This window comes from Schistocerca cancellata, chromosome 1, assembly GCF_023864275.1.
Source record: "Schistocerca cancellata isolate TAMUIC-IGC-003103 chromosome 1, iqSchCanc2.1, whole genome shotgun sequence".
NCBI lineage: Eukaryota > Metazoa > Arthropoda > Insecta > Orthoptera > Acrididae > Schistocerca > Schistocerca cancellata.
The window spans coordinates 785,738,214-785,760,790 of NC_064626.1; the positions used below are offsets into that span (position 1 = coordinate 785,738,214).

General features: G+C 40.8%; 1 protein-coding gene across 1 annotated transcript in view; it reads left to right on the forward strand.

The window, feature by feature from the left end:
- The window catches only part of LOC126103415 (transient receptor potential cation channel subfamily A member 1), a 194,009-nt gene extending 172,499 nt beyond the window's left edge, over positions 1-21,510 (forward strand). The window contains exons 20-21 of the mRNA XM_049912331.1: positions 20,835-20,962; positions 21,355-21,510. Coding sequence (XP_049768288.1) covers positions 20,835-20,962; positions 21,355-21,510 — 284 coding nt within the window. The remainder of the gene's footprint in view (positions 1-20,834; positions 20,963-21,354) is intronic.
- The last annotated feature ends 1,067 nt before the right edge of the window (positions 21,511-22,577 follow it).

The window sequence follows — 22,577 nt, forward strand, 5'->3', positions numbered from 1 at the left end:
CAGTCCCCGGCTAGCAGCCATTTACGTTCTGTTCTGGAAGTAACACGGAAAATGTGTTGTACAAACACGTAACAATGCCTAACTGGAGAGTAATTGCGGGATAACTAAACCGGTGATTCTGGCAGGGTTAGTGAAGTTAATCGGCGAACAAATTTTGACAATGGCAGGAATAGCTACAGAATTGGTGATGACAAGATTGTTTGTTAGAACGAGGAAGGAGAAGGAATGGGGACATCACACAAATTATGGAACAATAAGATGATTCCAAATTTATATAAAAATTTTGTGATACTACTTTTCAATCTCATGCTTGAGAAACTGGTGTTTATGAATGAAATGTTTAACTACTTCCTAACATAAAGCTTTTTGCTTGTAGTAGGCCTAATATTGGTACTTCTGGCGTGTTATAAAAATGACCATTTTTGCCAAAACAGTCTCATTTATTCGGTGTGTGTTACAAAATTGCTGTAATATTGGAAAGGCCTATTTTGTTTTATCTAGCAGACAGTGACAAAATAGACGTAATCAGATTGAGAAACCACACCAGTCTTGGGGTATTATTTGTATAAACAGCTTTTTCAGTAATAGATAATGACATTTAGATTTTTCATGTAGCAAAACATTTGATGAACTTTGATGAGGTAATAGATTCTTTTGCAGAAAGAAAAGCATGCAATTTAAAGCTGTAGCAAGATTAGAGATGGAAAAAAAAAAAAAAAAAAAAAAAAAAAAGGAATGCTCGGAGCTAAGGATTGAAGAAATGTGTACTTTCTTGTTTGTGTCTTGTCTTTATTGGTTTTATGTATCCTATATTTAGTTTTATGTCACACAAAACAGCAAGTTATCAGCTAATAGGCAATAAAGAGTGCAAATTTTCTGAAGAGTTCTTGTTCTCCCGATAACAAATAATCCCGTCCGCTACTAATTGCAAGATTTTTTTCTTTAAGAGGGGCAGGCTGTCAAACCGGCCGACTGGGAGCAGGAGAGGCACCACAGGACATTCCAATTTCCACTGTCCTAAATATAGTTTGATGGCATCCATTACAAAGTATACATGTTTCAATTCCACAGAGCGAAATACAGTGGTGTATGACAGAAGAAAGCTGTATGAAGAGGTGTGGCACTGCACTTTTGCACACTAAGTCCAAATAACATGTCTTAACATTTTCTTGTCCTCGAACACATATATTTTATGTTTCAGTCTTTTCAGAAAGATATGCGCTACAGGATGAACATATTTTCGAAAATCTGATTTTTTTTTTTTGTATTGACCTGGTTCACAAATATCGTGCCACGTGCCAGCTGGTGTGGCCGAGCGGTTCGAGGCACGTAAGTCTGGAACCACGCAATCGCTACAGTTGCAGGTTCGAATCCTGCCTCGGGCATGAATGTGTGTGATGTCCTTAGGTTAGTTAGGTTTAAGTAGTTCTAAGTTCTAGGGGACTGATGACCTCTGATGTTAAGTCCCATAGTGCTCAGAGCCATTTTTTGAACCAGAAATATCGTAGATCCAGGGCTGATACACCGAGCAGTCTGAGTTATAGTGGGTAGGCTCCACATGACCCGTGTTTACATTTAGTGATTTTGCTGTTTCCTCTTTGTTTACTCTCATGTCAAATGAAAACAAAATGGATATCTGTGGCCGAGAGCTATCAATATGTTCACATATTTATAGAAGGCTAAAATATGTTATTAATTTCAGATTTTATTTTATTTCCACCTTTCTGACAGTCAAGCATTAATTGCCTTGCAGAACAATGAAATTATTTTTGTCTGTATGTTAAAGAAATTTGACTTTTACTAACCTTTTCTGCAGCGGTAGTTAATGTGTTTGAAATGAAGCATTTAATTCCACACTAGTGACTAGCTTCAACTGTTCGCTGAATTTCAAGTGCACATTTTCATCTTCTAGCACATATGGTATTATGCCATAATAAAGAACCAAACATGATGTAATACAGTACGGGTGCTCCAAGAAAATTTACATCCCAAAAACCACACTGAAAAGCTTTATATCAGGTCGGTGTCTACTTCATTGGGAATCTGGACATATGAATGTGTACTTTAAGCTCAATTATGCATTTTAGTGTGGTTCACAAAATTCTGATGCTCTTGGAGTATCCTCTAATGTCTTGCTTCTTTTATCACATAATGTATGATCTTTTAATGTTTTACACGTATGATCATACGGGCTTCCTACGTCATGGTGGCTGCGCAGTCGCGGTGTTGCCTGTTATCTGCGCTCTCTGGCAACTGCTTAAACAAACCTATTTCTAACATGTCACGGGAAAATATTGTGAATGGTGGTTTGAAAAGTGTTATTTTCAAAGTAAATATCCTTCTACGTAAGTTGAACTATGTGCGAGAATGTATCATGAATTTCTTAAATCACAGAGCGTTTGACTCTCATTTAAAAATCAACTCTTTCATGATGAGCCATTTAGACTAATTTTGAACCCTGAAGCCCAGACATTCATGTCATTATTAAAAATTTTACTGGCACATTTGTTTGATATGTCTTAAAGTGTAACATGCCCAAAAAAGGTCAACATTACATGTGAAAGCTTGGATTCTCTTGCAGCTTATTAACCTTAGAGTCAAATATTATATGTAAAAGCTTTGCATTTCTTGCTTTCTATTAACTTACCCTGTTTGTGTGTTCTTGCTACTTAACAGTGATGTTCCTGTTGGCTGACTACACCACCTGTACTATGCTCTGAATATCCGCTGTCATCAGCTAGTGAGATCACGTGATATGAGCTATGACTGGCTTACAAAAGCGCATCACAATCTGGAGTTCAATGATTTGGAAAGTAACATGCAGTGTTTGGTGGAATTCCAATGTATACTTGTGTAATACAAAAATACACAGCGTGCATGTTGCTGCACATCACGGATATTTCCAAAATGTGTCTTTTTCCCTGAGTTTTGTTTTCTAAAGTGCCGGGAAATTCTATGCCCATGTATAAAACCATAACCATTTAAAGCATTGATAAGTTCTGCAGTTCCAAGGGAAAATATTCTGTTACTTAACATGGAAAAAGTGTGTTTTCATCCGGGAGAAAGTGTATTTTTAACCGGGAAATCCGGAAAAAGTCCAGGAATTTTGTTTTCCTTGTCCACATATACATCCTGCAACCATTTCCACCACTGACTCCCCACAGTTCCTGTCCCTTTACCACACGGTGCCCTCCTCATCACTATCGGTGACATTTCCCTTTACACTAAAATTCATAATGCCTATGGCCTTATTGCTATTGAACACTACCTTTCCCAACACCCGACGGATTCCAAACCAACAACTCCTTCCTAGTCACCTTGACCAACTCTATCCTAACCCACAATTACTTTAATTTTGAAGGCATTAGCTACAAACAAATCTGGGTATGGCTATGGGCACCCACATACCACCATCCTACACCAACCTATTCATGGGCCATCTGGAGGAATTCCTCCAGAACTTCAACAACTTCTCCCTCATTTGCTTCATCTGGTACTACGCATCCCAACAAGCCACAGTCCTAGATGTTGACCTCCACCTCAAAACTGGCTACATCAATACTTCCGTCCATATCAAACCCACTAACCATCAGCAATACTTCCACTTCAACAGCTGCCACCCATTCCATACAAAGAAGTACCTTCTGTAAAGCCTAGTCACCCATGGTCATTGCATCTGCAGTGATGAGCAGTCCCCCTCGAAATATATCTAGGGTCTCACTGAAGCCCTCACAGACTGTAATTATCCTCCCAAGCTGGTACAAAAACAAATATCCCATGCATTGTCTTTTCAGTCTCCCAGACCCACCCAAAGTCCACCGTCCAGCCACAGAGGAGAATTCGATTCATAACTCAGTACTACCTAGGACTGGAGCAACTGAATTACACTCTCTACCAGGATTTTTACTACCTCTCATTGTGCCATGAAAAGAGAAACGTCCTGCTCACCCCATTGCCTCATGGCCCATATCTGTGCAATAGACCTAGATGTAAGACCCATCTCATAAATACTCCCACCACCATCTACTCCAGTCTGGTCACAAACATCACCTATCCCATCAAAGGCAGGGCTACCTGTGAAACCTGTCATGTGATCTAGAAGCTAATCTGCACCCACTGTGCTATATTCTATGTGGGCATAACAACCAACAGGCTGTGTGTCTGCATGATTGGCCATCCACTAACTGTGGCCGAGAAACAAGTGGACCACACTACTGCTGAGCACATTGCCAAACACGACATCCTTCATTTCAGTGACTGCTTCACAGTCTGTGCCATATGTATCCTTGCCACCAGCACCATCTTTTCTGAATTGTGCAGGTGTGGACTTTCCCTGCAATGTATCTTACTTTCCCGTAACCCTCCTGACCTCAACCTTCATTAGTCACTGTCCCCACCCATCCAGACCCTTCCCTGTTTTCATTCCAGCACTACACAGCCATCATTCCACCATCACACCCAGTCTTTTTACTCCTCTCCTTGTCCACTACTTCCCCAACCCCCCATCCCCTTTCCACCCCTCCCTTACCCTCCTTCCAACCTGCTGCACTTCACTGTCCACCACCCCTAACATACATCTGTCCACCTCCCCACCCCAGCCACCTCCTTACCTCCACCCATTCGCCACTCCCATCATGCACTGGTGCTGCTGCTTGCAGTGTGGTTTCACTTGCCTGAGACTGCAGTCGTGTGTGTGTGTGTGTGTGTGTGTGTGTGTGTGTGTGTGTGTGTGTGTGTTTGCCGTCTATTGTTGACAAAGGCCGCATTGGCCGAAAGCTTTATTTGTGACTGTTTTTTTGTTATGCCTATCCGTGACTCAGCATCTCCGCTATATGCTGAGTGGCAACTTTCCTTTCCATAATATTGTTACATTCCATCCTGGATTTTCCATTGTTTGATTTTTGCCTGACAGCTATTCTTCGATCCTAACCCAGTGCTGTTTCCTTTTTTTACAATTTTCTTATGCATCACTATACTCAGTGTCTGCCCTTCTTTCTCTTCTTTCTTGTGTTTCTCTTGTTGCCTTACAAAGTGCACTGCATGCTCTACTTATTAGCCACAAACCACCTCGGCCACGCACAACAGACGGCTCCAAGACCATGCTGATTGTTGGTGCAGCTTCTTATGTACCACATAACTCCTCCTGATATAATTAATCCTATACTTTCAAATTGATCATTCTCCCAGCGTCACTCTCCTGTATTTTTGCATGTTATTTCTCACACCTTTGGGGTGCCATATGATCTTGTATCTCATCCTACAAACCCCTCCCCTCCACCCACTCATTCTCCATCCTATCCTAGTTTGCACCCAGTAATTCCACCTCATCCAGTCACATCTGCCATCCCCCTTCTTCAAACTTATCCACACTCAGACCTGCTACCCACAGTAATATCTTGTTTTATTATTTGTGTTACAGTTATATGTGTTTGTATTTAATTAAATGGCAAACAAAGTTGGCAGCACTTCTGCTCTAGAGTCTTTGGAAAAACAAGTACTAGAAACTATGTCTTTGTCAATGTGTGTCTTTGTGTGGTTGTACAATGTGAAATGAACGTAATGTTCAGTGAAGCAAAGAAATTCTTTTTAAACTTAAAACAAGTAACAGGTTATGGTCTTAGTTTCGCATAAGTGTCGTAAGTGAATTAAAGACAGAAAATAGTGACGAAAAGTTAACAAAACTTGTAACATGTTGTCGAGAGTGAAAACTGTTGTTGTAAAACCTTCGCTGAACTGTGTCAGTCCAAGTAACTGCCAAAAATGAGAGTTTTTACACCCTGTCGGAAATACAATAGCCAGAATTTGAGGTTAAAGTGTCGTCAACTGAGTCTTGAGTGGAGTACAGCCAGCTGAGATTGGAGGTTAGAAACATTGACAGAAGAGTTTTAGGTCTTAAGATTTGTTTTCTGTTAGTAACTTTCAGCCACATATTGTATTTTGAGGCACAGTTCAGCAGAAATGGATATATCAAAAAATATAAAACCACTAAATGGACAAATGGACTGGCCAATTTGGAAACGAAAAATAAGAGACTTGCTGGATTACCATGAAGGTGCATTGGATGTTAGTGACAAGAGGCTAGTTAAGCCCAAGACACTGGAAGACAGTACAGCAGATGCACAAGCAAAGAAACACAAGGAACAGTTTGATTTGTATCAAAAGGCAAACAGTTATGCAAAGTGTATGATAACTAGTGCAATCAGTGTTGAAGTACACGAAAAGGTAATGGACAAGGAAACAGCTAGCAATATGTGGGATACCTTAATGCAGCAGTTTGAAGCTTCATCCAAGGATCAGTTATTCAAAATCTGCACAGACTTTTTCTCCTTCTGCTGGATACCAGGTGATGATGTTTCTACCCAAATAGCAAAATTGAAAAGTTTGTGGAATGAGTTAAACAGTGGACTCAAAGTTAAAAACGAAAGTGTTTTACCAGACCTTATGTTAGTCTGCAAAACATCGCATATTCTGTCAAGTTGGATGCTGTTAACACAGGATGAAAAAAGAACATTTGATGAGTTAACTGTACAGTTATATTTGTTTGAAAGGAATTTCTTGAAGAATCCAAACAGTGACAAAACTCCAAAGGAAGCGTCCATGGTAAATATAAGTAAACAAAAACCAGATGGCAAAGGCAAGTTCATCAAGAATGAGCCAAGGAAAGGTGACATTTGCAATTATAGTAAGCGTAAGGGCCACTGGGTAAAGGACAGCAAAAAATGGATCTCTGATGGAAGACCAAATAAAAATTGAAACAGAAGTCAAGGAATTTGTGCTGCTGCTAGTGCTGTGCTGATGTCTGTCTGTGAAGAGGCCTATACAGTTGAGGCAGATTCAGCGTCGTGATGTGTTGATAATGGAGCTGCAAGGCATGTAACACAGTATTTTACAAACTTTCTAAAATTTGACACTCCATGTGGTGTAAAGGCAGCTGGGAGGGAAATTCTAATGGCAGTGGGAAAAGGCAATATTCAGTTGTCATCTCTGATTGATGGGCAAGATGTTATGTTGTTGGATTTGTAGTATGTTCCATAATTATCTAGAAATTTGTTTTCAGTGTTAGCTACACAGGACCGGAATCCTAATAGTGAATTTAAGTCATCAACAAGAGAGTGTTTGCTTAAAACTAATGACAAGACAGTGCTGCATGGAACCCAGGAGCCCTTTGGTACGTAGTACAAGGCAGACATTCAACCAAATTTGTCTAAAGAAATTGCTGAAGTAAATGCCATTGAAGAAACCTCATTATTGCAGCTGTATCATGAGAGATGGGGACATCAGGATAAACACCATGTCAAAGGAATGTTAGAAAGGGAATTAAGTATACAAGTTTAACAGGGCTAGGGGAAATAAAGTTAATTGTGGGGTGTTATTACCGGCCACCAGGTTCCACCGTGACAGTTCTAGAATCATTCAAAGGGAGTCTACATTTTGTATCACAGAAGTACCCGGATCATGCTATATTAGTCGGAGGCGACTTCGACCTACCTAGTATAGACTGGGACGTCTATGGATTCATTACAGGTGGTACAGACAAGCCGTCATGTGAATTACTTTTGAACACATTATCCGAAAACTGTCTTGAGCAGCTAAATCGACAGCCAACGTGTAATGGAAATATTTTAGATCTGGTAGCTATGAACAGACCAGACCTCATCGACTGTGTCAGTGTGGAGACAGGGATTAGTGATCATGATGTTGTCATTACGATTATGGTTACGAAAGTTAAAAAGTCGGTCAAGAAGGCTAGGAGAGTATTCTTACTAGAAAGAGCAGATAAGCAATTTTTAGCATCCCACTTAGTAAATGAATCGACTTCATTTACTTCTGGTACGATGGACGTGGAAGAATCATGGGCAAATTTTAAACACATTGTAAATCACGCATTGGACAAGTATGTGCCGAAAAAGTGGGTTACGGATGGAAAAGACCCACCGTGGTTTAATAGTGCAATTCGGAGAATTCTCAGGAAGCAAAGGCAGTTGTACTCACGGTACAAGAAAGATTGAGAGAATGAGGACAGGCAAAAGTTAGTAGAGATTCGTGCTGCTGTAAAAAGAGCGATGCACGAAGCATTCAACCATTACCACCGTCATACCTTAGGAAAAGATCTTGCTGAAAACCCAAGGAAATTGTGGTCTTACATAAAATCGGTAAGCGGGTCGAAGGCTTCCATCCAGTCACTCACTGATCAGTCTGGCCTGGCAATGAAAGACAGCAAAACGAAAGCTGAAATTTTAAATTTAGCATTTGAGAAATCTTTCACGCAGGAGGATCATACAAACATACCGCCGTTTGAGTCTCGTACAGATTCCCGTATGGAGGACATTGTGATAGACATCCCTGGGGTTGTGAAGCAGCTGAATGGGTTGAAAATAAATAAATCACCCGGTCCTGATGGGATTCCAATTTGGTTTTACAGAGAGTACTCTACTGCATTGGCTCCTTACTTAGGTTACATTTATCACAAATCTCTTGCCCAACGTAAAGTCCCAAGCGACTGGAAAAAAGCTCAGGTGATGCCTGTATATAAGAAGGGTAGAAGGATGGATCCTCAAAATTACAGACCAATATCCTTAACATCGGTTTGTTGCAGGATTCTCGAACATATTCCTTGAGACAGAGAAGTTGCTGTCTATGCATCAGCATGGCTTTAGAAAGCATCGCTCCTGCGAAACACAACTCCCCCTTTTTTATCATGATATCTTGCGAACCATGGATGAAGGGTATCAGACGGATGCCATATTCCTTGACTTCCGGAAAGCATTAGACTCAGTGCCCCACTGCAGACTCCTAACTAAGGTACGAGCATATGGGATTGGTTCCCAAGTATGTGAGTGGTTCGAAGGCTTCTTAAGTAATAGAACCCAGTACGTTGTCCTCGATGGTGAGTGTTAATCGGAGGTGAGGGTATCATCTGGAGTGCCCCAGGGAAGTGTGGTAGGTCCACTGTTGTTTTCTACCTACATAAATGATCTTTTGGATAGGGTGGTTAGCAATGTGCGGCTCTTTGCTGATGATGCTATGGTGTACGGGAAGGTGTCATCCTTGAGTGACTGTAGGAGGATACAAGATGACTTGGACAGGATTTGTGATTGGTGTAAAGAATGGCAGCTAACTCTAAATATAGATAAATTTAAATTAATGCAGATGAATAGGAAAAAGAATCCTGTAATGTTTGAATACTCCATTAGTAGTGTAGTGCTTGACACAGTCACGTCGATTAAATATTTGGGTGTAACATTGCAGAGCGATATGAAGTGGGACAAGCATGTAATGGCAGTTGTGGGGAAGGCGGATAGTCGTCTTTGGTTCATTGGTAGAATTTTGGGAAGATGTGGTTCATCTGTAAAAGAGACCGCTTATAAAACACTAATACGACCTATTCTTGAGTACTGTTCGACCGTTTGGGATCCCTATCAGGTCAGATTGAGGGAGGACATAGAAGCAATTCAGAGGCGGGCTGCTAGGGTCCAACTTACATTTCGCGGAAAGACCACAAAGATAAGATAAGAGAGATTAGGGCTCATACAGAGGCATATAGGCAGTCATTTTTCCCTCGTTCTGTTTGGGAGTGGAACAGGGAGAGAAGATGCTAGTTGTGGTACGAAGTACCCTCCGCCATGCACCATATGGTGGATTGTGATGTATGTAGATGTAGATGTTTCCTCGGAGAAGTCATTTTGTAAGCCATGCATTTGTGGCAAAGCACATTGCTTACCATTTGGTCACAGGGAGAAGTTAACCTGCCAGGTGAACTAATGTCAGCTGATATCTGTGGATCTGTGAATCTTTTCAGTAGAAGAGATATATGGTTGTGTTCAAAGACAGCTACACAAAATTTTGGTATTGCTACATCATAAGGCAAAAGTCTGAAGTTAAACATGCATTGAAATATGTTCTTCAACATTCGAAAATGCTGGTTCATACAGTCAAAGAGCTGCTGAATGAAAATGGTGGAGAATTCATCAACTAGTAAGTTAAGAACATAATGCATGCAGAAGGTGTTACTCAGAGGCTGACAGCACCCTAAACACCACAACAAAAAGGTGGAAGTAAGCGGGACATGTGAACTATAGTTGAAATGGCAAGAACTTTCACGTATTCAAATAAAGAAGCTAATTTCACAGCAGCCATAGGGCCGGAATTGGTTGGAGCATCAGTGTACATTCTGAATCAAACTGCAAAATCATCTGTGGAAGGAATTAGTCCATTTCAGCTGTGGTTTAGTAAGAAGCCAAGAATAAAACATTTATGTGTAATAGGCTCTACATGCTATGCCCACATTCCAGTTCAAAGAAGACAGAAAATGGATAAGAAAGCTGTCAAGGATCATATCGTGGGGTATGGTGGAGATCAGCATTACAGAATTTGGGTGAAAGAAGAAAACAAAGTCATTCTCAGCAGAGATGTAATCTTCAATGAAAAGCCTGCAAGTTGTGAAGAACAAGTCAAATTACCATTGCAGGATGGTGAGCAAAGTAATCAGGGAAAGTATGCAGCTGAAGAAGAAGATGAAGCAAACTCCAGCAAGGAGTTGTTGAAGCCTCTTCAACAACTGCGAAATCGTTCAACATTAATGAAACCTTTGCGGCTAAATGACTTTGTAATGTTAAGAGATTATTAATGAAACAAATGAAGATCCAGAGCCGGCCGGAGTGGCCAAGCATTTCTAGGCGCTACAGTCTGGAACCGCACAACCGCTACGGTTGCAGGTTCGAATCCTGCCTTGGGCATGGATATGTGTGATGTCCTTAGGTTGGTTAGGTTTAAGTAGTTCTAAGTTCTAGGGGACTGATGACCTTAGAAGTTAAGTCCCATAGTGCTCAGAGCCATTTGAACCATCTGAAGAACCAGAATCATATGAAGAAGCTGTAAATAGTACACAAAGTGATAGATAACTAGAAGCAAGCTATGAAAAATGAAATGAAGTCACTACAAGAGAATCAGACATGGGAACTGAGTACTCTACCAAAAGGAGCAAGAGCTATACCATGTAAGTGGGTTTTTTGTGTAAAGACTAATCCTGATGGAAGTGTTGGGAAATATAAAGCAAGACTTCTCATCAAGGGGTTTAATCAACACTAAGGTGTAGACTACAGTGAGACCTTCAGTCCAGTATCTCAGTTGAGCACAATTCGTTTAATGTTAAGGGTATACGGAACGCCCTATGCTTAAAATGTTAAATTGAGCTAAAAGTTAGGAACATTTGTTATTTGGACGATACTCTTGATTTTTTCACAGAACGCAGAGATATGTTCTGCTTTTATGCTGAATTATTAATTTTGAAAAAATAATGTATAGTTTTTCAGATATTTTATTTTTTGTAAATGTTAAAAAGTTATACATTTTAACAAGTATTTTAAAATTTACATCCATTAATACAAAATAATTCCACATATCTTTTAATTCAGATATATTAGAAGGTCTTAAGGAACAACTACAGAAAATTTCATCTTTCTACTATAAATAGGCCCTGAGAAAATGTACCTTATACACAAAAAAACTTAAGTTACGGGAAATTAGCTTCAAAGTTTTTACTTCAGTACAAGCCTGCTGCATAGCTTGTATCATCAGAATCATCAAACAGCTTCCTTTTGATGGCTCTGCTATGCTGTCTAGCCATCTTTGACTATACTTTTATGGCATTATCTGAAGACCTGAGCCGTTCCTTGTCCAAACAAAGCATAGCTGCGGCAGTTCGTAGTCCTACACAGAGCTCCAACTTCTGCAGAACTTTGCACTTTGTTATATTGCCCTGATTGAATGATGAAACAGCATCATAAACGCCAAAGTGAAGTGTGTTTATACCCACAAACACAGTTTTAGGTAGTCTATTCCATATCACATGGTTCACACACTCATTTGGATTTTGAGTCCAGCCATGAAGACATTTCTTTAGTAGACTAATATCTGCGAGGTCTCGGAATATTGATTTTATTTCATCCATAATGGCAGGTGGCAGGTGATGAGGGTGATTGTATTGTTTCTTAGTTACCTTGCCTCTGTTGTACTTACACCAACTATCGTCTCCTTTTGGACATAGCCCATGTTGGGGATTCTCATTGTTTGAAGCTGTATGAAAAAACAGAGCCCAGACTGCTCTTCTCATTAATTCTGCATCTGCTGTATTCTGTCTTATTGCTAGACCATAGCACTTCTGAATATGATCTATTGTAGCATCTGTCAGTCTATTTTTCCCGTCTAAAGTTTTTCCATCACTCAATTTCTTGCCTTTCATGCTAGCCTTGAGCCGTCAAAGTCTTGATCCCATCCTTTTCTGAACATGGCCAACACACTCCAGTTTGGAAATTTTCACATCGTTACCATAGGGTCTCAGTTCCTCAATTTCTTTGAAAGCCTTCGAGTCAACATCTCCAAGATAATTTATGTATCTAACGTTGTACCATTTTACTGAGCATTGATAAATACTTCTTACACCAGCAACTTCCGTACCACCACTTGACCCATAGTAATTTGCCATGCACTCCTCTTCATGTTTATTTTTCATTTTCTCCTTGCATCTGCAATGCTTGGAAAGTATTGCCACATCAACTACCTTACCAGTGTCCACACTTGTAGCTGTTACTACACCATCCAGAGATGTGTGGCCTCTCTTCTGCCAGCTTCAATCAAAAGCTATGGACAAGTCTCTGCTATTATTATTTTCAACAACTGCTTCCTCAACAGCATCTTTCATGTTTTCCTGTGCCACATCTTCTACAGCAGAGCCTATTGCAATTATGTGTTTGTTAAATTTTGAAGGTGGAGGAGGGAGGTTCATCACACCACACAACATGGCACCTGCAGCCCTGCCCTTTCCTATACACCGTAATCCATAAACCAGTCTAATGTTTATATCGTATAGTTTACCTGTATCTGCAGTAACGTGAGGAATTGAAGAAAGTAACACTGTGTTTGCAATAACTGCAAATCAACTCTAATTCACAAGCAAGTCCTACATGCAAATTTGTTTTCAATGAAACACCACATTTTCCACATTGTTTGCAGCACACATTGTTCTCCAAAACGTCTGATAATAAAGAGTCGTTAATTACCTCATATTTTGTAGTCCAGGGTGCATACAACCCGGGACATCCAGGAGATCTGGGAAAAACCCGGGAATTTTTTGGAATTCCAGGAACTTTTACTTGTTTTAGTTACCAGTTAAATTTTTGTTATTTTAACTGGTAAGAACCAATACTCCAACAAAGGATATTACTGTATTCCACGTCTGCAGGATAATATTGCAGCAACAAAACATTAACATGAGGAAGAAAAACGAAAATTAAACTTAAGCGGCAAAGGAATTGCGCCATATACAGCAAAACACAGTGCTCATACAAGTGTCTGCCAACCAAAGTGTGTCAAAGGCTTTAGGAAGGATATGCAGTGCTTCCTAACAACAAATTGCCTCCGATGAGTGTGGCATGACAGCTGTTTACATTTGATTCATTTGAGCAGTTGCGGGCGGGCTCTTGCGCATGCGCAGTTGAGTCACCTATGGGTACTACCTTCTCCTGCTTCTGGCTACAGATGTGTGGCTGAGCGCCACTATCTAAATTGCTCCAGTTCGGAAATATCGTAGATCCAGGGCTGATGCACAGAGCAGTCTGAGTTGTAGTGGGGAGGTGCGTAGTCTCCACGTGACCTGTGTTTACGTTTAGTGATTTTGCTGTTTCCTCTTCGTTTATTGCTCTCACATTAAATGAAAACAAAACGGATTTCTGTGGCCGGGAGCTACCAAATTAATTAAAATACGTTCGCATAATTGCGGAAGGCTAAAATATGTTGTCAGTTCCAGGTTTTATTTCCACCTTTCTGACAATCAAGCATTAATCACCTTGCAGAACAATGAAGTTATTTTTGTCGGTTTGCTAAAGAGATTGGGCTTTTATTAATATTTTGTGCTCAGGAAGTCAATTTATTTTAAACGAAGTGTTTAATCTCACGCTGTTGGCTAGTTTTAACTATTCGCTGCATTTCAAGTGCATGTTTTCCATCTTCTAGCTCGTATGACATTATGTCATAATAAAGAACCAAACATGAGATAATACAGTACTGGTACTCTAGAAAATTTACATCCGAATCTGGACATACGATTGTGCACTTTAAGCCAAATTACACATTTTAGTATGGTTCACGAAATTACGATGCTCCTGAAGTATCCTTTGATGTCTTGTTTCTTTTATGACATAATGCAAGATCGCACGTACAAACATACAGGCTTTCTGCGTCATCGTAGCTGCGCTGGCGCGGTGACTCCTGTTATCTGGCGCTCTCTGGCAACTGCTGAAACGAACCAGTTTCTAACAGTTCACGGGAAAATATTGCGAATGATGGTTTGAAAAGTGTTACTTTCAAAGTAAATTTCCTTTTACGCAAGATGAAATATGTGCGAGAATGTACGATGAATTTCTTAAACCACAGAGCGTTTGACTCTCATGTAAAAATCAACTCCTTGAGGACGACCATCTAGAATAATTTAGAGCCCAGAAGATCAGACATTTACGTCGTTATTAAAAATTTTACTGGCACATTTTTGTCATGTATCTTAAAGTGTAACACGCGCAAAATGAGCAGCATTATATGTGGAAGCTTAGCTTCTCTTGCAGCTTATTAATCTTAGAGACCAATATTATTTGTGAAAGCTTTTTTTCTTTTATCAAAACTGTGTGTACTAATTTAAACCATTAACTTTTCTTTTTGTGTGTTCGCACTACTTAAGACTGATCTTGCTATTGGTTGACTACACTACGTGTCTTGTACTGTCATCAGCTGTCGAGATCATGTGACATGAGCTATGACTGGCTTGCAAAAGCACGTCGCAATCTCGATTTCATTGCTTCGGAAAGTAACATGCAGTGTTTGGTGGAATTCGAATTTATACCTCCGTAAAACGAAGGAATGCAGCGTACATGTTGCTGCACATCAAAGATCTTTCCAAAACGTGTTTTTTTCCCCTGGGTTTTTTTTCTAAAGTGCCTGTAAATTCTACGTCTGTTTAGAAAACCATAAACATTCAAAGGATTGATAAGTTTTACAGTGCTGAGGAAAAGTATACTGTCATTTAACACGGAAAAAGTGTATTTTCATCTGGGAGAAAGTGTATTTTCAACCGGGAAATCCAGGAAAAATCCAGGAATTTTTTTTCCTTGTCCACGTATACACCCTGGTAGTCCCAGCATTTAGTTTCTTGTATTCTTCTTTAATTTCAGCTAGTTTTCTTTTTGAAGCACTTTCCGGTGTAGTGGCAGCAGCATCACTCAATGTATCACTACCAGTGTTGAGGTTAGTCGCTACTGGGACATCAGATACTGATGAAGATTAATCAGACGAATTTTTAGTACACTTTACTTTCTTGCGCCAATGTACACGCTTTCTAAATACCTTCAGACTAGGTCTTGGCATATTTAAGGAAAGAAAACTCAATGACTTCTCCACATACGACTTTCACAACAATGACATGGATGTACTCACAAAGGAAACAATACAAATGGTGCAGAATCTATTGTCAACTGTCTAGCAGTGTAGCCAACAGAAAAGCTAACTCTCTTGTGCTCAATTATATCTCTGGCAAGGCTGTCTATATCAGGTATATTTCGCGTCTCATATACAAGGTGCGGAACATCGTGTGTCGAAATTATTTTAAAAAATTATTTAAAATATTTCCATTCACGTCATCCAAATATTTTATACATGGTATTAAATGGGAGAGTCTAAATTTTTCGGAAAATGCATTTACCCAAAAATCGATTTTTTTCATCGAAAAACTCATTCCGTATACCCGTAAGTGTTGCTGCAGCTGAAAAGATGCATCTAACACAGTTTGATGTGTCTACAGCATTCTTGTATGAAGAATGAGAAGAAGTAATATTCTGGCAACAGCCAGAAGGGTATAATGATGGCACAGAGAGAGTTTGCAAATTAAGGCAAAGTTTGTATGGACTTAAGCAATCTCCAAGATGTTGGAGTAAATGGTTTGGAACATTTATCATGTCAGCAGGTTTGAAGGCAAGCAATGCAGATCCTTGTTTACATATCAGAGAAGAAGGTGGCAAGAAACTGTTAGTTGCTCTTTATGTAGACAATGGGGTAGTTACGGCAAGTGATCAGCTGGATGACAGAAAGTTTGTTGATGAGTTGAAGGCTGAATTTAAGATCACTGTGAAACCAGCATCATATTTCCTTGGACTTGAGATAAAACGCTTTGATGATGGTGCAATCAAGATAAGTCAACAAGCCTATGCAAAGAAGATTTTGGAGCATTTCAGTTTTCAAGAATGCAAACCTGTCTCAATACCAATTGTAAAGGAACCAGATACATTACAGGTAGAAGGAAAGAATGCAGAGAAGTGTAACTTATTAGATTTCTACAGTGATGCAGACTTTGGAGGTGCAACAAAACTGGATGGTCAACATCTGGTGTACTTGTTACACATGCAGGTGGAGCTATCTCCTGGCTCAGCCAGAGACAGGCAGTGACTGCAACATCTACAACAGAAGCAGAGCTGGTAGCTGCAACAGAAGCTGTGAAGGAAATAATTTATCTGTGTAGACTTTCTAGGGGAATGAGGAAGCTGAGTGAAGTTCCAGTCCTTAAGGTTGACAATCAGGCAACAGTGAAACTCACACAAAACCCTGAGTTCCATCATCACACTAAGCATATAAAAATAAAGTACTTCTTCATCTGAGAAAAGGTATTGGAAGGAGAGTTAGGCATTCAATATATTTCAACTGAGGACCAGTTAGCAGATATATTGTCAAGCCCCTGGCAAAACCAAGACTGTTAGATTTATGTCATAAGATGAGTCTTTCATGTTGATGTGTTCCCTTTTTTCTTAATTAACTAAGGGAAAGTGTTACAGTTATATGTGTTTGTATTTAATTAAGTGGCAAACAAAGTTGGCAGCACTTCTGCTGTAGAGTCTTTGGAGAGACAAGTACTAGAAACTATGTCTTTGTCGATGTGTGTCTTTGTGTGCTTGTACAATCTGAAATAAATGTAATGTTCAGTGAAGTAAACAAATTCTTTTTAACCTAAAACAAGTAAAAGTAATAGTTTGTACCTTATTGTGATCCTTGTGGCTTCAAGCCAATTTTAGTGAGTTTTCGCCATTCACTACTCTCTCAGATTTCATCTTGTTTCCCCCTTTTGGATTCTTTTCACCCTTTTCGTGAATTTTCACTCATATTTGGATGTATTTTTGCAAAATTTTTTGGATATAATTCTGTATTGTTTACGTAATTTTTCGCATTTCCCCCAAATGGCCTTACCATCAAATTACCCATCTCTGGCTGCCATCCCTACTTCCAAAATGATTTCCACCTGTTCAGATTCCGCCAATGCTCAACCCTCACCAACATAGTCCTGCAAAACTGTATCAGCCAAGCCTAAACCTCCTTGCAGTACCTTCTCTCCATCTGCAAAATTCTTCTGCTATGCAGTCCCAAATTCCTGGAACCCATAACACACATTGAAACTTTCAGGAACCTGAGCAACATGCACAATGATAGCTCAAAAAGATATCAATCCTGCTCACTTCCTACTCCTGTCTACCATCTCTACAACAACATCCAAACCTCCCCCACGTCCCCTCATAGCAGACAAATGCTGTCTCGCAGACCTATTACACTTACCCCACCCTCCAAACTCACGCCCACCACCATACAGAATCCAGAACCTAAACAGACCCATAACACAGACATGAACCTTTCCTCCAGAAGCCTTAAGGCCATAGAAATAGCAGTCAGCCACAGAAATAGCAGTCCTTTCCGAAGACCTCACCTATTGCCCCACTCTCAAATTCAGTCATCCATAACTTGTTAAAGACCTTCTCTCCTTCTCCCAGTTCCTACAGTGGAAACACTATTTTGCCACCAACCCTACCAATCAGACTCAACCAAAGACCAATACTGAACCCTGCCTAACTTAGTTCACTCCTCCATCTAACAATGATCCACCCTCACTGCCCCCCGAATCACCTCCTGTTAACTTTCCAGAATTTCTTAACCTCGAACCTTGCCTCGCCATCATTCCCCAATTTCCTCAACATGCAAACTAACCTTACGTCTGCAGAAAGAACGGCAGTCCACCATCTAAAAACTGATCCCTACCTTATACTCCTACCTGCGGACAAAGGGTCCACCACTTTGTATTGAACCACAAGGATTACCCGACAGGACTCTGTCAGATACCTCTACCTACAAACCTTGCCACATTGACCCAATTCCAGAAATCCAGCAGGATCTCCGGTCACTTCTCAAATCCTTAGGCTGTCCACAACCTCTCCCCTGAGTCCATCTCTCTACTCACTCCTACCACTCCCCGCACTCCTGCCGTCTACATGCTTCCTAAAGTCCATAAACCTAACCACACAGGATACCCCATTATGGCGGGTTACTGTGCCCCCACTGAGAGAATCTCTGCTCTCATAGCCCAACACCTTTAACCTATTACCCGGAACCTACTCTCCTATATGAAAGATACCAAACATTTCCTCCAGCAACTCTCCACAGTTCCTGTCCCTTTACCACACGATGCCCTGCTCATCACAGTTGATGCCGCTTCCCTTTACACTAACATTCCTAATGCCTATAGCCTTACCGCTATTGAACACTACCTTTCCCAACGCCCAACGGATTCCAAACCAACAACCTCCTTCCTAGTTGCCATGACCAACTATACCCTCACCTACAATTACTTCCTCTTTGAAGGTATTACCTACAAATAAATCCAGGGTACAGCTATTGGCACCCCCATGGCACCATCTATGCCAACCTATTCACGGGCCATCTAGAGGAATCCTTTCTAAAAACCCAAAATCCTAAATACCTTACCTGGGTCAGATTCATTGATAACATATTTGCTATCTGGATCGAGGGTGAGAACACCCTATTCACGTTCCTCCAGATCCTCAACAACTTCTCCCCCATTTGCTTCACCTGGCCCTACTCATCCCAACAGGCCACCTTCTAGATGTTGACTTCCACCTCAGAGATGGCTACGTCAGTACCTCTGTCCATATCAAACTAAATAACCAATAGCAGTACCTCTAGTTCGACAGCTGCTACCAGTTGCAGTTTCGGTTCCAGCTGTAGTGACAAACAGTTCCTCTTGAAATATACCGAGGGTTCCACTGAAGCTTTCACAAACTGTAATTATCCTCTCAATTTTTTACAAAAACAAATATACCATGCCTTACCTTTCCAGTCTCCCACCACCTCCCAAATTCCCATCATCCGGCCACAGAGGAGCATTCCACTTGTAACTCAGTACCACCCAGGACTGGAGCAACTGAATTTGATTCTCCGCTGGTGTTTCAACTACCTCTGGCCATGTTCTGAAATGAGAAATATCCTGCCTACTATCCTTCCCACCTTCCCCACCCTCCACAGTGGTATTCTGCTGTCCACGGAATCTACAGAATATACTCGTCCATCCTTACACAACCCCTGCTCCCAACCCCTTACCTCACAGCTCATACCCCTGTAATAGACCTAGATGCAAGACCTGGCCCATACATCCTCACACCATCCCTACTCCAGTCTGGTCATAAACACCACCTATCCAATCAAGGGCAGGGCTACTTGTGAAACCGATCATACGATCTACAAGCTAAGCTGCAGCCACTGTCCTGCATTCTATGTGGACATGACAACCAACAAGCTGTCTGTCCACATGATTGGACACCGACAAATTGTGGCCAAGAAACAGGTGGACACCCTGTTGCTGAGCACGCTGCCAAACATGACATCCTTCATTTCAATGACTGCTTCACAGCCTGTGCCATACAGATCCTTCCCACCAACACGAGCTTTTCTGAATTGAACAGCTGGGAACTTTCCCTGCAATATATCCTACGTTCCTGTAACCCTCCTGGCTTCAACCTTTGTTACTCACTGTCCTCACCCATCTAGCCTCTTCACTATTCCCATACCAGCACTACACAGCCATCATTTCACCTTCACACCCAGTCTTTTTACTTATCTCCTTTTCTGCAACTCCACCCCCGTCCGCCCCACATACTCCTCACCTCTCCCCTGCCCTCTGACTAACCTGCAGCACTCCACTGTCTGCCACCCCTACCACACAATCCTGCCCCCTCCCCGCCCCAGCCTCCTCCTTACCCACCCAGTCATCACTCCTATCATGAAGTGGTGCTGCTGTCCGCAGTGTGGTTTCAGTTGCCTGAGACTGCAGTTAGTGTTTTGCTTTGTCTACTTCTATTGTTGGCAAAGGCCTTAGTGTCCAAAAGCATTAATTGTGAGAGTTTTTTGTTGTGCCTTTCTGTGACTCAGCATCTCCGTTATATGGTCTATGCATCTAATTCAAATGAAGGACTTTCTGGCTGAAAGCTTACTTTTTTGCACATTTTTTGGTTGTGCCTATCTGTGAGTGAATATTTCCACTGTATGGTGAGTAGCAACCTATTCTTCACATAATATTGTTCTCTTTGTAGAATGCTGGCTACAACTGTTTTCCTGGATTGCAGATTTTCCTGATGTGTTTTCCACTAATATTAGTTGATCACCATGACATTAAGACAAAATTATGTAACAAAAGCTAAGTGACAAAAAGTAGCATTTGGATACTTATCATAGATATGTTATGTTAATTTACATGTCACCATTCTATCATTTGTCATAATCTTATTTAATATGTATGCATTTTCTCTGCAGAAACTTATATATCTCAGAAATACACTAATTGTTCTTTTGCTCAGATGTTGAGTTATCATCTGCACATCTCTTGCTGATTGTTTTCTAAATATATCAAACAACACTGCTATATTTTAGTTGAATTAACTTTCCTTCATAATTTCCTTCCACAGGAGTTGAAATGGTGTTGGAAAACAGTGAAGATTATATGACAGAGGAATTAAATAAACAAAAAAAGAGACTGAAAGAAATAGCAGCAGCACTTGAAACACAACATCTTCTGCTGAGATTAATTGTGCAGGTATGTACTTGTAATATATACCTATGCATTAGCATGAATATTTACATTATTGATGTGAGAGCATAGTAACAGAGCCACAATTTGTAGTTACATATAACCTGCATTTAAAATGTGGTACGTAACAGCAACATAGCAGAATTACTGTTTTAAGCATGTGTGAAGGCTGAGCTGAAGGTAGTCAATGAATCAGTGGGTGATACTATTAGAGAATTAAGGAGAATGCTCCTAACAGAAGACATAAGTAACAGAATCAGTTTGCTTCAGTATAATGTCAGAATATGTCATCCGTGTCTCATTGAGAACACAATGGAAACGAGAATGACTTTATAAAAGATATAAGAAAAAAAGAGCCTACTGTTGCAGTTATGACCTATTGCTGTCATTTTTTCCAGAAAATGGAAATTAAAACTGAAGCAGATGATGTAGATGAAGGTGTTTCACCAAATGAGCTAAGGCCATTGTTAGGTGTCGCCAGCAAATGGACGTCACCTAGAGTACGCAAGAAACTTAGAAGTGCACTTAGCTTCTCTAAAACCAACTCCACCTGAAGGACACAGTGGTTTATTATGCTTGGATCTGTCATCAAATAGAATACTTGGTGTTCATTACAGGTAAATTTAAAATTAAAATTGTCTTGATAGAACCTTACAGATATACCCTTTATAACTAAGTAATGTCTGTGCATATTCAAACAGTGTAAAATCCAAGATGGAATGCAACAATGTTACGAAAAGGATAGTTGCTACACACCATATAGCAGAGATACTGAGTTGCAGATGGGCAAAACAAAAAGACTGTCACACAATAAGCTTTTGGCCAACAACACTTTTGTCAAAAACAGACTAAACACACACACATACATACACACGCACGCGCGCACACACACACACACACACACACACACACACACACACACACACACACACACACACACACGACCACAGTCTCTGGCAGCTGAGGGCAGACTACAAACAGCAGCACATTGGGAGAGGCAACCGGGTGGGGGTAACGAAAAGGCTGGAGTGGGGAGGTGGAGGGATAGCAGGGTAAAGGAAAAGGAGAGAAGTAAAAAGACAGGGTGTGTTGGTGGAATAGGGGGCTATGTAGCACTGGAATGGGAACAGGGAAGGGGCTAGATGGGTAAGGACAATGGCTGATCTGGGGTGAGGACACCCTATCAACATTCCTCCAGAACCTCAACACTTTCTCCTCCATTTGCTTCACTTGGTCCTACTCCACACAACAAGCCACCTTCCTCAATGTTGACCTCCACCTCAAAGATGGCTACATCAGTACCTCTGTACATACCAAAGCTACCAACCACCAGCAATACCTCCACTTCCACGCCTGCCACCTGTTCCATACAAAGAAGTCCCTTCCATGCAGCCTAGCCATCCGTGGCTGTCACATCTGCAGTGATGAGTGGTCCCACTCAAAATACACCCAGGATCTCACTGAGGCCTTTACAACCGTAATTACCCCCCAAACTTCTATAAAAAACATATCTCCTGTGTCTTATCTTTCCAGTTGCCCACCACCTCCCAAGGTCCCACCATCCAGCCACAGAGGAGTATTCTCCTTGTGACTTAGTACCACCCAGGACTGGAGCAACCAA